Source organism: Vespa mandarinia, chromosome 7, assembly GCF_050613455.1.
Source record: "Vespa mandarinia isolate Hongniang chromosome 7, ASM5061345v1, whole genome shotgun sequence".
Taxonomy (NCBI): domain Eukaryota; kingdom Metazoa; phylum Arthropoda; class Insecta; order Hymenoptera; family Vespidae; genus Vespa; species Vespa mandarinia.
The window spans coordinates 6,656,096-6,670,087 of NC_140816.1; the positions used below are offsets into that span (position 1 = coordinate 6,656,096).

Here is a 13,992-nt window from a genome sequence, read left to right on the forward strand (position 1 = left end):
TGAACGCGAGCGCGACATAAAAGTCCTACCGGGGATTTCGTTTAAATTTGCTCGAATATTCGATTAGATTACCACGCGAACGCGTTTTTTTAGAGTAGAGTCACCGTTTTCCGAACACTTGCGTGGGTGTCCGGGCGCGATTAAAAGTCCTATCATGGACTTCGTTTTAGTGTTGAAATTCGGGGTGCGCGAACGGTTTACCTTGTAGTGCTGTACATAGCTGGCTGATGTTATGACAATCCTAATGTTTGGTAGCGGGGCGGAAATCCCGACAAATATCATGGAAGTCTAAATACCGGTTAGCATATGTCACTTTGGATTTCAACTTAGAGTCACCGTTATTCTAACACTCACGTGAGTGTTCGCGTGCGCGACTAAAAGTCCTACCGGGGACTTCGTTTTGTTTGCTCGAATATTCGATTAGTTTATTTAGAGTAGAGTCACCGATTTTCGAACACTTGCGTGGGTATCCGGGCGCGATTAAAAGTCCTATCATGGACTTCGTTTTAGCGTTGAAATTTGGAGTGCGCTTCGGATTTCAACTTAGAGTCATCGTTATTCTAACACTCACGTAAGTGTTCGCGTGCGCGATTGAAAGTCCTACCGAGGACTTCGTTTTATTTCTTCGACACTTCAATTAGATTACTTCGCGAATTTGGATAGAACAGTAGAATCTACGTAATTACAACACACGTGAGTGTCGCGAACGCGATTAATACGCTTTGATTGTTCGAAATTCGGATGCACGAATTTAGATGTGCTTAATAATTCGTTATGCCTGAGGCGGAGGGTGTTGAACGGTTAAGCTTTCTGTAAGTGGAGTCCCTGTAGCTAAGGCTAGATACTTCCTGTTAGCTTTGTACCATGCCTAAGATATCCGAAGCGGAAGGCATAAGGGATCGGTATCGCGGAACGCGGATTTTAGAGTAAAGTAGAGTCACCGTTAGCTCGTGGGTCTCCACATGCAGCAACTTCCACGTAGTGAGACCTGGATCGTTAATACTTGCAAAGTTTAATTGTAAATTTTTAAATGCAAGTATTACCGAACGAATAGCTGCATATTGTATTACTTTTCCAATATCTTTTCAAACTAATTCCAACTAAACATTAATAAATTTTCATTTTATATAGCTAATAATACTTCAAAAGAAGAAATTTGACAGAAATATATTGTACAATAATTTCTCAGAGAAATGAAAAGGAAATTTTTCTATCTCTCTTTTACGTCCACTGTCATTTCTATTTATTCTTATTCACTCTCATTAATTATCCTTTGTGTATTTCGGGTGGGACCCATGGGAGGGGCCTGTGGGCGAGGGCTTCTGTGCGGGCTGCTGTCTCAGCATCATATAGAACTGTTTCTCTTGTCTTCTCTTTTTGGGGCTCTCTATTCTTCTCTTTCTGGGGCTCTCTTTTCTTTCTCCGGCTCTCGTTTATACCTCATATTTTTCTTTTTCAATTATGTTTTCAATTGTGTTATTAATAAGTTATTTCCTTTTCATTATGTTTTTAATTATGTGTTTAATCGTGTTTTTAATTATATTTTTAATTATATTTTTGATTATGTTCTTAATTATGTTTTTAATATATTTCTATTAATTATGATTTAGTTTAGGTAGGACTCATGGTATGATGCATGCTGCTTCTCTTTTCGTTTCTCTTTCTAGGTCTCTTATCTATTTATATATATTTTCTATTTGTATTTTATATATGTGTATATATATTATTTTCTGTTTAATATATTTTTTTTGTCTTATTTTCTGCTTACATTCTTTTTTTCCAGGATAGATCATCGAGGGATAGGTTCATTTGCGACCGGATGGTACATCACATGGCAGGATTCATCATCGATTTTTTCACGCGAATACGGGAAGGATAGGAAGAACATTAGCGCGCGTGTCGGCGGGCACAGGCGTTGGTGTTCTCGGGCGCGATTAAACTTCGTTTGATTGTTCGAATCGAAAACGCGAATTGTAGAGTAGAGTCATCGTTTTTCTAACACTCGCGTGGGTGTTCGGGCGCGATTAAAGGTCCTACCGTGGACTTCGTTTGATTTCTTCAAAATTTCGTTGGGGGTACTTCGCGAATTTCGGCTTAACAGTAGAATCTACGTAATTATAACACACACGTGGGTGTCGCGACGCGATTAGTAGTCTAAGGAGTGCGCTTTGATTGTTCGAAATTCGGAAAGCACGATATTCGAATGTGCTTAATAATCCGTTATGTCTGAAGCGGACGGTGCAAATGGTGGAGCTATCTGTAAGAGGTGTGTAGTAGCAAAGCTACGCATACCCTGTTAGTTAAGAAGCCAGTGCATTGAAGCGGAAAGGTATCGCGGACCGGTATCGTGGAACGCGGATTTTAGAGTAGAGTCACCGTCAGTCCGTGGGTCTCCACATGCAGCAACTTCCACGTAGTGAGACCTGGGTCGGTATTACTTGCATACTCTAATTATAAATTCTTTAACGCAAGTATTACTGAGCGAATGGCTGCATATTTTTTTACTTTTCCAATATCTTTTTAATCTAATTCCAACTGAACATTAATATATTTCCACTTTATGTCGCTAATAATACTTCAAAAGAAGAAATATGGCAGAATTCTATTGTACAATAATTTCTCAGAGAAACGAAAAGGTAATTTCTCTATCACACTTTAATGTCCGGTGTCATTTCTATTTTGTCTTGTTTACTATTATTAATTATCCATTATAAATCTCGGGTGGGACCCATGGGTGGGGCCCATGGGTGAGGGCTTCTGTGCGGGCTGCTGTCTCAGCATCATATAGAACTGTTTCTCTTATCTTATCTTTTTGGGGCCCTCTATTCTTCTCTTTCTGGGTCTCTCTTTTCTTTCTCCGGCTCTCGTTTCTATCTCATATTTTTCTTTTTCAATTATGTTTTCAATTGTGTTATTAATATGTTATTTCCTTTTAATTATGTTTTTAATATATTTCTATTAATTATGATTTAGTTTAGGTAGGACTCATGGTATGATGCATGCTGCTTCCCTTTTCGTTTCTTTTTCTAGGTCTCTTATCTATTTATATATATTTTCTATTTGTATTTTATATATGTGTATATATATTATTTTCTGTTTAATATATTTTTTTTTTCTTATTTTCTGCTTACATTCTTTTTTTCCAGGATAGATCATCGAGGGATAGGTTCATCTGCGACCGGATGGTACATCGCATGGCAGGATTCATCATCGATTTTTTCACGCGAATACGGGAAGGATAGGAAGAACATTAGCGCGCGTGTCGGCGGGCACAGGCGTTGATGTTCTCGGGCGCGATTAAACTTCGTTTGATTGTTCGAATCGAAAACGCGAATTGTAGAGTAGAGTCATCGTTTTTCTAACACTCGCGTGGGTGTTCGGGCGCGATTAAAGGTCCTACCGTGGACTTCGTTTGATTTCTTCAAAATTTCGTTGGGGGTACTTCGCGAATTTCGGCTTAACAGTAGAATCTACGTAATTATAACACACACGTGAGTGTCGCGACGCGATTAGTATTTCTAAGGAGTGCGCTTTGATTGTTCGAAATTCGGAAAGCACGAATTCGAATGTGCTTAATAATCCGTTATGTCTGAAGCGGACGGTGCAAATGGTGGAGCTATCTGTAAGAGGTGTGTAGTAGCAAAGCTACTCATACCCTGTTAGTTAAGAAGCCAGTGCATTGAAGCGGAAAGGTATCGCGGACCGGTATCGCGGAACGCGGATTTTAGAGTAGAGTCACCGTCAGTCCGTGGGTCTCCACATGCAGCAACCTCCACGTGGTGAGACCTGGGTCGTTAATACTTGCAAAGTTTAATTGTAAATCTTATAATGCAAGTATTATCGAGCGAATGGCTGCATGTCTTTATCCGATTTAAAAAATTGTTCTTTTCTTATCCATTTAGACTTTAAAGTACTTAAACATTTTACATTGCTAATCATATTATATGTCATGTATAATTCAATATTATTTTATAATTCAATGTTTATTTTATTATATAGTAGTCACTTATAAACATTTACAAACGTAATAATTAAATTCGATGTAACTTACAGGACCGTCAGGCAAGGTTACACCTAACTTGCTAATATTATTAATACGAAAAAATATAAAAATTGATCCATTCAGTGTTCATCATCATTATACAGAAGAAACGAGGAATTTTTATTATTTTTCTTAGCATTCGATAAATTTACGATTAATATTATTATAATACTACACTTCAAATTATTGTCATATTAGAAATAATAAATAATCAATAGATGATTTACTTCCAAGTTCATAATATTTAAGAAATAGTATATTCGCTTAAACATTAAAAAATCGTAACACATGAGAAATTTAAAACAATCTTAATTTAGAGTTGATTACGTAAATATCCTACAAAAGTTTATAGATTAATATGATAAACGTATGACGGTGGTAGCATTCCGTGCTTGCTCTTGTAGTATATATTTTATTAATATATATTATCACTCAAGTAATGAACTATCTTAAACATTATAAAATCATCGTTTCCATAATTGAAGTAACGATTTTGAATAAAAATGTGGTTTGTCCAGTCTTCTAGTTTCTAATTGGTTGATTGGAAGCCATATTTAATGTTTTACTACGCAAGCGTTTGATTATATGCTGGTGTGTATATACTATATATGTGCATAACACTTAGCGTTAAAAATGGCGGCGAATATTTGTGGAGTTTTCCGCGAAAATTTGCAAAATGCTATTCTTAAAAGTAAAGTTCTTGTGGTTGGTGCAGGAGGGATCGGTTGCGAAATCTTGAAAAATCTTGTAATGACTGGTTTTAGTGATATTGAAATTGTAAGCCTATCAATATTTATAAAATATATGAATATTCTATAACCCCACTTTCTTGAATCGGTCTTTCGTAAAGATTGTTTATTTTTTTCTTTATTCGATTTTAAAATTTTATTCGATGCATGTCAAACTATTTCTTATAATATTTATTCTTTTTACAGATTGATTTGGATACTATTGATGTAAGTAACTTAAATAGACAATTTTTATTTCAAAAGAAACACGTGGGAAAATCTAAAGCTGAAGTAGCAAAGGAAACTGCTTTAACTTTTAATCCTAATGCCAAAATAATTCATTATCATGATAGTATTACATCGTAAGTACTTTTAAGAGTCTTTATTTTTTTGTTCATATTGTAATTTATAATTGTATAATTATAAATTAAATAAATGTCATATATTTTTATAGATCAGAATTTGGATTATCCTTCTTTAAAAAATTCTCCTTGGTTATGAATGCTCTTGATAATAGAGCGGCAAGAAATCATGTAAACCGTATGTGTCTAGCAGCTGACGTACCATTAATTGAATCTGGAACAGCAGGTTATGAAGGACAGGTAGAACTGATTAAGAAAGGTTTAAGTCAGTGTTATGAATGTACTCCTAAAGCGGCACAAAAAACATTTCCAGGATGTACAATACGTAATACACCGAGTGAACCAATTCACTGTATTGTATGGGCAAAGCATCTTTTTAAGTATGTATTATTGAATGATAAAAATAAATCAAAAAAGAGTTTGTACGATTTATATCTAATATTGATATAATTATGATTATTAGTCAGTTATTTGGCGAAGAAGATCCTGATCAAGATGTTTCACCAGATACTGCAGATCCTGAAGCAACTGGTAAATATTTTATATTTTAATAATCGAAATGAACGAAAGTTTTGATTTTTTAACAGTTGTATAAATTAATTTATTATTGTAGATACAGTTGCACAAGATAGTTTAGAATCAGAATCAAATAGTAAAGGAAATGTTGATCGTGTATCAACGCGATCTTGGGCACAATCATGTAATTATGATTCCAAAAAATTATTTACAAAATTTTTCCATGATGATATTAAATATCTACTCAGTATGGAAAATTTATGGAAAAAAAGAAGACCTCCAACACCTTTAGATTGGTCAAATTTGCCTGATGCTGGTTAGTAAAATATATCAATGACATTATTTATTTGCTTCATAGTGTTTAGTATAATTTTTAATTTCTTTAGTACCTGGATCTAGTAAAGAAATGTCTGAACCTGGACTAAAAGATCAACAACGTTGGAGTATTGCTAAATGTGGAACTGTTTTTGCTGAAGCCATAAATAATTTAAGCAAAAGCTTAAAATCTAATCAAGAAACAACATCAGATAATCATCTCATATGGGATAAAGATGATCAACATGCTATGGATTTTGTTGCAGCGTGTGCTAATATTCGAGCTTATATTTTTGGAATACAACAAAAGACAAGATTTGATATCAAGTGTAAGTATCAAGAAAATTGCTTTGAAGTATTACAATATAATATTGTAATATGTTACGTAGCATATAAAATGATTCAATTTGTATATTATTAATTGTTTTGTTACAGCTATGGCGGGAAATATAATTCCAGCGATAGCAACTACAAATGCCATCATTGCTGGATTGGTTGTTCTACATGCATTTTATATTCTTGAAAATAGATTAAAAGAATGTAGATCAGTATACTTGCGTTTAAAAATGAACCATAGAAATCAGTTATTAGTACCAGAAAAAAATGTTAATCCTCCGAATCCTAAATGTTATGTCTGTGCACCTACGCCACAAGCTGTATTAGCTGCAGATACATCCAAAATGACGATTAGAGAACTTGATGAATTGGTATTGAAAAATAGACTTAATATGATTGCTCCGGACGTTATAATAGATGGCAAAGGTATAGTCATTATTAGTAGTGAAGAAGGGGAGACTGAAGAAAACAATAATAAAATTCTAGAAGAATTTGGAATAAAAGATGGTACAATTTTAAAAGTCGATGATTTTCATCAAAATTATTCATTAACTATCACAATAATGCATCGAGAACGACCTTCTGTAAAGGATGAAAGTCCAGAATTTTTAATACTAGCAAACGAAGAAGATCTTATGCCAAAAGAAGAAAATAATGATGAAAAACCATCGACTTCAAATGGCAAGGCAAGTTTAACATATTTTTTGTTTTTAGAAATTCATTATAAGAAAGAAAGAAATTGAAAAAGAGAGAGAAAAAATTAACAAATAGGTATATATAATGTTGACATTGTTTTACTATATTCTACTACTGAATTATATTTAACTGATGAAAGTATTTTTTACAGATCGATATCTCATCTGAAGATTCTATAATGATTGTAGAAACAGAAGTTACTTCTGCATTACATACAGATACAGCTAAGAAACGCAAAACTGATATGACTGAAAATGACGTCCTCATTAAAAAGCGAAAATTGGATATTAATAATGGAGAGGATGTTTCTATTATAGAAGATGATGCGACTGATCTTTCTTCCGAAAGGAAAACATCAAGCACAAAAAAAAGTAGATCTTCCACGGATGATGATTGTTTAATTGTATATGATGAAGGCACTGAGACAACTTAAAAGAAATATATAAAAAAAGTTGATAATGATAAGATATGTCATAAAATAAATGAACATATTCAGAGTAATAGGTATATATTAATTTTCTTTTTTGTATTTTATTTAAGGTAAATAGAAGTAAGCTTAAATGATGTGTCGAATTTATATATAAATAGTTGTCAAAAATCATTTAATTTTCTAACATTTACAAAAATAGTAATTCTATCCATACATCTTAATTCATACATTATAATTAACGATTGTGTTATTTTGTCAATATTTATAATATAGAAATTAAATTAATTAATATTTTAGATCATTTCTTGTCTGCCTTCATTTTTTTATTTGCATCGTAAAATGTAAAGCGATTGTTGTATTCATAATTAAAAAAATGTATAAGAAATAAATATTTTTTCCATATTTTGATTCTTATATCTTATATCTTAGTAATTCCTGATTTACATAGTAAGTATTTATCCAAATCATAATTATACATTTCAAAATCTATTTTATATCTTTCATGCAATTTTAAAATAGTGTTATGAGTCAAATTTTGAAAATATTTACAAGTCATTTTGAAATCAGTACATCCTCCTTTACTTTGTTCCAAATTTGGTAAATTCATATTGTCTTTATCTATCCCAAATTTGGAAAAAATATAATTAATCTGATCAAAAGTATAATGATCTAATTTTAAAATAAAATTATAATTTATATTACAAAGAGCACAATGGGTGTAGTATTGATTCCAATGTACATCATCATGTTCAGGCGATTCCTGTAATACCCACGCTACAAATTCTTTAAATGTAGGTACTATTTGTAACCTGTAAAATATAGATTAATCATTAATTAATGATAATATAATTTTTTTTAATTAATGATAATATAATTAATATAATTTTTGTAATTTCATTATAATCTTAATGCTATAAATATACCTTTTATCACGTGTAAATATTTTTTGGAAAAAACTACTAGTTGTTTTATTAGAACGAAATAAATTTGGTCTTGTCAAATGATATATTTTTTTGGTATAAATCCAAGCTTGATCAGTATATTTTGTATTATCTTCTATTCTATCTCTGTAAACATCGTGTTCTTACATGTAAAAAGAAAATATTATATTTTGTTAATAGCATAAAAAAAATTACCTATATGATGAAACAAGTCTTTCAAATGGATGCCTTACGACTAATAATTTAAATATATTTGAATCATTAGTCAAATGTTCCAACTCTTTTGAACTATGAGGTGTTAAAGAGTTCATGTTTCTAAAAATATCATATAAATTATGATATTTCATTTAATAAAAAAATAATATAAAGATAAATAAATTGTAATAGCTTTAAAAAACCTATGTTCTTGTATATTAGAGAATAATGTTGTAAAAGTGGTAGATGCAACCTTCCTGATCCAACAGTATAATGATTTATGTTTAGAACTATATAAGAAATGTTTTGTTACTAATGGAGTTCTCAAATTATATTTTACACATGTATTTGAAATTTGTTTAAGTAATGATCCATTTTCCTGTTTGAAAGAATACAAAATTTAATATGTACAATTTATTTTATATAAATACATGATTACAATTATACTCTATGTTTTAATGTACTTACCTGCAGAATACTTGATTCAAGTTTTACTTTATTATATTGTAATAGTTTTATATTCGAATTAACAGATTTTTTATTGTATGCAAACATTGTAGAAGAAAGGTCTATTTCTTTTATTTTATTATTTTTTTCAATATAGATATGTTCTATTAAATTTAGTTTAGCTTTTAATTGTAAAAAAAGTAAACAAGTTAATAGATATAAAATCACACAAAAAATGCATTTAACGAACAGTAGCTTCAGTGACATTTTGATGATGTGATCTTCATCACTTACAATTCTTTACTGCGATGATTATATACATCCGTTTTGAACAAAAACACAGTAGGAGTATCCAATAGATAAGTATTATCTTTTAGTTTTGATTTTCCATAACTTTATCATTTATAATTAATTATAGCCCTTTCTATTTATTAAATTTCATAATACAATAACATTGAATAATAAAATCCAATATAAATAATTATATACTTGACGCTAAAAATATTTATAAAACATTTGTATTTATAGATCGATCTATGCATCAAATTATTTTGATACAAAAAGGATAGGAAAGTTGAAACAATTCAAAAGTTGTTCTTTTTTTTTTTTTTTTTTGTTATATTTACTATGCAAAAGCACTGAGAAACACACATAAATCTACAAGTGCAAATGCAGAACAAAATGTGAATATAAATTTTAGTAATAATAATATATAATTATTAACATATGTCATTTTTATTTAAAATTTAATTTAGATTAATATAATATAATACTAATTTAGATTAGTAAAAACTATTAATATTGAATTAAAAGAATATGAAATCTTTTGCACATACATATTTTTCTATCAAATGCATATGTCTCTATTGTTTATTTAAACTTTATTCCATTGCACTGTTAATCTATGTTTTTATTTATGGCAGTGTCTTCTATTAAGCCAACATATCGACTTATGAAATTGACTATAAATGTTACATATATGTATGCTGTAAAAACATGTAGTATATCAAAGTTACAGTTAAGATTTCACATATAAAGATCTTACTTCGCTAAAATAATGTAAAGCCTAGATATAGGTATGATTTGAATTCCATGTACAATAAAATTGAATGAATATATTTCAAATTGACAATATCATCTAATGTGGATATCCTCAGTATTTATTAGTTTCATTTTAAAAATGTTTTCTTACATCTGATATCTATTTCTATAAAAATATTAATTGTGTTAAAGAAGATGTTCTGATTAACATATATAATGCAATTCTATATGTGATTAGATAAAATGATGTTAATAGTTTGAAAATTATATATATTTCTAATAATATTATATATACTCAGAATAGGTATTGATACTAGATAAAAGACTAAAGAAATAACATATGAAAAAAAAATGAGGGTATTCACGTTAGACAAAAGTGATACTTATTGTATATTATATTTAGAGTATAGTTCCGACACCATTTTTATAGATTATTCAAAGAACTAAAATGAATTTTTACATGTTATTAATATTATTTCTGAAGTGATAGCATAGATTAGTAGAATAGTTGGATAAATGTTACGGAATATAACACTTAGTTACATATAATTTTTTTTTCTTTTTTTTTTCTTTTCTTTTTTTTTTCTTTTTTCTTTTTTTTGTCATAAAAAGAAGGAACTAAAAGTTAGTAGTATAAAAGTAATAAAAAAATACTTATATAATATATAAGTGCATATAATAGCAGACTTAAATAAGTCTCAATGTCTAGACGAATCTTTTTTATAAAATCAATACATGCTATTATCTATTCATAATAAGGATAGTTGATAGTTGTGTATAAATCGAAAAATTAATAATATATGTGTATACTCAATAAAATATTTAAAATGTGATTTATCTACGGTCTCTGTATCTATGATGGTGATCACGAGATGATCGATGATCGCTATGTCGATTATGACGACTTGCTGTTCTCCATAAAAATTCATCTACACTTCGCTCATAACTGCGTTTTTCAAGTGCCGAAGCAGCTGCAGTATAGTCGGGTGGTAGTGGCAAGCCATCATAATATCTTGGGGGTGGTGGTGGTGGAGGTAGAGGATCATATGGATGTGGTGCAGCATAAGGTGGCAATGGTGGTAATTGATGTTGCATAGTACGCATATAATCTGCAACATAAGCTTCAGCAGCAGCAGCTACGCCCAGACCAGTGTTACCATATCCTCTAAAAAATTAGTTTTAGTTGTACTTTTTTGTTATTTAAATAATATACAACTTATATAACATGTAACTATGAAAATCATCATACTTTGAATAAGGTGAATCTCCTCTATTAAACCAATTAGTGTATCGATGATGGTGATGATGATGATGATCCCTTGAGCCTCTATGTTCTCCACTGGATAAGTGTGATCCTCTTGCTAAAGAAGCTAATCGTGATCTTGATGTCAGGAAAAGTCGACGTCCTCTGCCTCGAGTACGTAAAAATCTACTATTATTACTGATAGGTCTACTATCTCTATATGAACGTGTTGATTTAATAATATGTTTAGCTGCTTCTTTAGACTTTCTTAAGATTGGAGTCATTTCTATCCCTGTAAAATATAGAATTTTTATGTAAACAAGAATTAGATATTATAAATAAAATTAATTTTTAAGATTTACCTTCATCTTCAGGAAATAATCTGCACAATTCTTCTGCGACACGAGGCTCAATCTCTTGACCATCTCTACCGATTTTAACTTGCTTGCCATCATTCCAAGGATTATATAAATGCAATGTTGCTGTAAATGGTAATTCTTTTCTACATATCCAATCTACTTTGAATACACCACCTAATGCTTTTGCAGATAAGCCAGGAGGTAAAACCTAAAAATAAAAACATTTATTTGTTATAGATATAAAGTATTTGTTATTTTTTTTTTTTTTTCTTAAAAATGTAATTATAAATCATATATACCCATGAAATAGGTGCTCCATCTCTTCTAGATTCAGTGCTGAGCCTTGCAAAACCAGCAAATTTTCCTGATTCTTTTACAGAAAAAATAAGCAATACGTTCCGTGATTCTCTATACGCTTGGTTTAAATTAGCTTCATTCTGAGGAAGTGTGCTCCATACTCCTTTGGCCTTGGAAAGTGTTACGTTCTCAGCATTGTTAGATTTGATGATAAAAAATCTGTCAAAAAAAAATGTATGATATGTTCTTGATAGATATATAAATTATATATACATATATATATATATATATATAAGAATTTTTTATTTTTTTATTAATATTAAGTATTAACATAATCGATAATACATTGAAAATTTATATTTAAAAAAATATCTAACCTTGCATCTCTAAATAAGTAATTCAATTTCGTTGCATAGTCATAACTCTTAGCAAGTCCTTTGCTCTCCTTAGATCTTGCACGCTTAGTTTCGGGACTGGAAGATTTAGATTCTCTTGACCTAGCACGTTTTCCTTTATTCTTGCGATTCCTCTTGTTATCCCCACGCGATGATTTAGTAGAAATGGAACTTATACTAGGTTGACTAGAATCTGAATTCGAGCTGCTGGATGATACTTCACTGCGTGTATCATATGTTTCATCAGCTCCAATTTTTAATTCATCCACTATATCATTTTCTCCACAACTTAGATTTAAATTATCTGCATCTGCGTTGCTGTCCATTCTTCTTCTTCTTCTTCTTCTTCTTCTTCTTTTTCTTCTTCTTCTTCTTCTTCTAGTTTGAAATTGTCCTTGATACTAATATGATATAGGCTTGAAGATCAGTTCTTTATTGATTCCTTCATCCAGGCTCTATCGTTTTAGGAATACAGGACGTTACCGTGTAAGACCGATGCTGTGCTGGCACCTTTAAATATTTTCTGAAAATCAAATATAAAAAAAGGCTTACTAGTTGGATAGATAAAATAAAATTGTACTTGTCCCACAAGAATATCATATTTGAAAGGATTTCGTACATCTTACGATAATTACACGGTAGCAAACAACTCAGTAATGTTTTTAGTATAAGAAGATTCAGAAGATCGCACATAATATCCAATTTAAAGTCACTGTGGTAAAAGATGTAGTTTTTATAATGTTTTATTATATTCAAGAAATCCATTGGCCAAAAACTTGCATTGGTTTATAACTCTTGATACTAAAATTGTCTTCGTATACTTTAATTAGAACGTGTGTATAATCCATAGCAGTTTCCAATTTACATCTAACATTATCACAAAATGTTCATGTTCCAGCTATGCACAATCAAAATTGTTTCGCGCTATGGTTTAGTTTTCGTTAAAATTTATAATAATAAAATACCATTTTAACTGACGTCTCACGATTGTTATTATGAATCGTCCGTATATAACATAAAAATACCGGTTGTGAAAATTTATGTGATTAAATTTATCTTTTCAATTTAAACGTTAAGCCCTAATTTTACCGAATAATATAATCAGTCCTTAACATTCTTCTATATTTCATGACACATAATATACTCGTTTTTTGAAAAAGTTTCAATATATAGTCTTTTAAAGCGCGAACGCTATGCCTACAAAAGTTCATCGTTAAAACAGGTTTTAGCTATGTCTTGGCACCACTACGGATATGTAAAATGATTATATATCCTCATCAATCTTAGAAAAGTTCATGTTTTGCGAAGATAAGTCCTTGATGTTTTACAAGACCTTCAGTGGCTCGTACACACTTACGTGACACTGGTATTTTCTTCACTAACACAATTCGCACCTCACCAAAGAATGCTCATCGATTCAAGCGCATTTAACGGTTTTCATTTATTTGACACAGGATGCACACCATAACTTGCTTTCTTGTGATGCAATACACGATAAACAGTTACGTGCTCACCATTATACAAACCGTAGCGTCCATTGTGTGTGACGTGTTCTCACCAGTTCTCACGATCGATACTAGCGACCGTAGTCCAGATTTACGGGATAACAATTTTGATTAGTGGTTAATACTTTTCTTCAATTTTTCATA

At 30.7% G+C, this 13,992-nt stretch overlaps 3 protein-coding genes across 7 annotated transcripts; 1 reads left to right on the top strand and 2 right to left on the bottom strand.

Moving 5' to 3' along the window:
* Positions 1 to 4,490: 4,490 nt before the first annotated feature.
* Positions 4,491 to 7,661, top strand: Uba2 (Ubiquitin-like activating enzyme 2). 2 transcript variants are annotated; one of them, XM_035863422.2, is made up of 8 exons: positions 4,491 to 4,819; positions 4,978 to 5,132; positions 5,225 to 5,512; positions 5,596 to 5,663; positions 5,746 to 5,964; positions 6,035 to 6,292; positions 6,399 to 7,070; positions 7,147 to 7,282. In XM_035863422.2, the coding sequence occupies exons 1-7, from the start codon at positions 4,676 to 4,678 to the stop codon at positions 7,040 to 7,042; spliced, it is 1,776 nt and encodes a 591-aa protein (XP_035719315.2). In that variant the 5' UTR covers positions 4,491 to 4,675; the 3' UTR covers positions 7,043 to 7,070; positions 7,147 to 7,282. The 2 variants fall into 2 exon arrangements, with proteins under 2 accessions (XP_035719315.2, XP_035719314.2); XM_035863421.2 differs by having other exon boundaries at positions 4,640 to 4,819; positions 6,399 to 6,985; positions 7,147 to 7,661.
* Positions 7,648 to 9,299, bottom strand: LOC118440429 (carbohydrate sulfotransferase 11). Of its 2 annotated transcripts, XM_035863424.2 has the most exons (6): positions 9,030 to 9,299; positions 8,765 to 8,940; positions 8,562 to 8,681; positions 8,349 to 8,492; positions 8,128 to 8,234; positions 7,648 to 8,043 (listed from the first exon to the last, which is right to left on the bottom strand). In XM_035863424.2, the coding sequence occupies exons 1-6, from the start codon at positions 9,273 to 9,275 to the stop codon at positions 7,844 to 7,846; spliced, it is 993 nt and encodes a 330-aa protein (XP_035719317.2). In that variant the 5' UTR covers positions 9,276 to 9,299; the 3' UTR covers positions 7,648 to 7,843. The 2 variants fall into 2 exon arrangements, with proteins under 2 accessions (XP_035719317.2, XP_035719316.2); XM_035863423.2 differs by having other exon boundaries at positions 7,648 to 8,234; positions 9,030 to 9,278.
* A 1,323-nt stretch (positions 9,300 to 10,622) lies between these two features.
* On the bottom strand, positions 10,623 to 13,959 carry Ythdc1 (YTH domain containing 1). 3 transcript variants are annotated; one of them, XM_035863064.2, is made up of 6 exons: positions 13,858 to 13,959; positions 12,326 to 12,866; positions 11,951 to 12,167; positions 11,655 to 11,859; positions 11,299 to 11,584; positions 10,623 to 11,214 (listed from the first exon to the last, which is right to left on the bottom strand). In XM_035863064.2, the coding sequence occupies exons 2-6, from the start codon at positions 12,667 to 12,669 to the stop codon at positions 10,884 to 10,886; spliced, it is 1,383 nt and encodes a 460-aa protein (XP_035718957.1). In that variant the 5' UTR covers positions 12,670 to 12,866; positions 13,858 to 13,959; the 3' UTR covers positions 10,623 to 10,883. The 3 variants fall into 3 exon arrangements, with proteins under 3 accessions (XP_035718957.1, XP_035718956.1, XP_035718955.1); XM_035863063.2 differs by having other exon boundaries at positions 13,701 to 13,951; XM_035863062.2 differs by having other exon boundaries at positions 12,963 to 13,951.
* Between the last annotated feature and the right edge of the window lie 33 nt (positions 13,960 to 13,992).

Bases quoted from the DNA above. Each gene is read 5' to 3' on its own strand.
- Uba2 (XM_035863421.2), top strand. From the start codon at position 4,676: ATGGCGGCGAATATTTGTGGAGTTTTCCGCGAAAATTTGCAAAATGCT. The intron at 4,820-4,977 runs GTAAGCCTATCA...TTCTTTTTACAG, and splicing joins GTTTTAGTGATATTGAAATT to ATTGATTTGGATACTATTGA. The intron at 6,293-6,398 runs GTAAGTATCAAG...GTTTTGTTACAG, and splicing joins GACAAGATTTGATATCAAGT to CTATGGCGGGAAATATAATT.
- LOC118440429 (XM_035863423.2), bottom strand. From the start codon at position 9,275: ATGTCACTGAAGCTACTGTTCGTTAAATGCATTTTTTGTGTGATTTTA. The intron at 8,941-9,029 runs GTAAGTACATTA...TCTTTCAAACAG, and splicing joins TTGAATCAAGTATTCTGCAG to GAAAATGGATCATTACTTAA. The intron at 8,235-8,348 runs GTATATTTATAG...TATATTTTACAG, and splicing joins ATATTTACACGTGATAAAAG to GTTACAAATAGTACCTACAT.
- Ythdc1 (XM_035863064.2), bottom strand. From the start codon at position 12,669: ATGGACAGCAACGCAGATGCAGATAATTTAAATCTAAGTTGTGGAGAA. The intron at 12,168-12,325 runs GTTAGATATTTT...TTTTTTTGACAG, and splicing joins TACTTATTTAGAGATGCAAG to ATTTTTTATCATCAAATCTA. The intron at 11,585-11,654 runs GTAAATCTTAAA...TATATTTTACAG, and splicing joins ATTATTTCCTGAAGATGAAG to GGATAGAAATGACTCCAATC.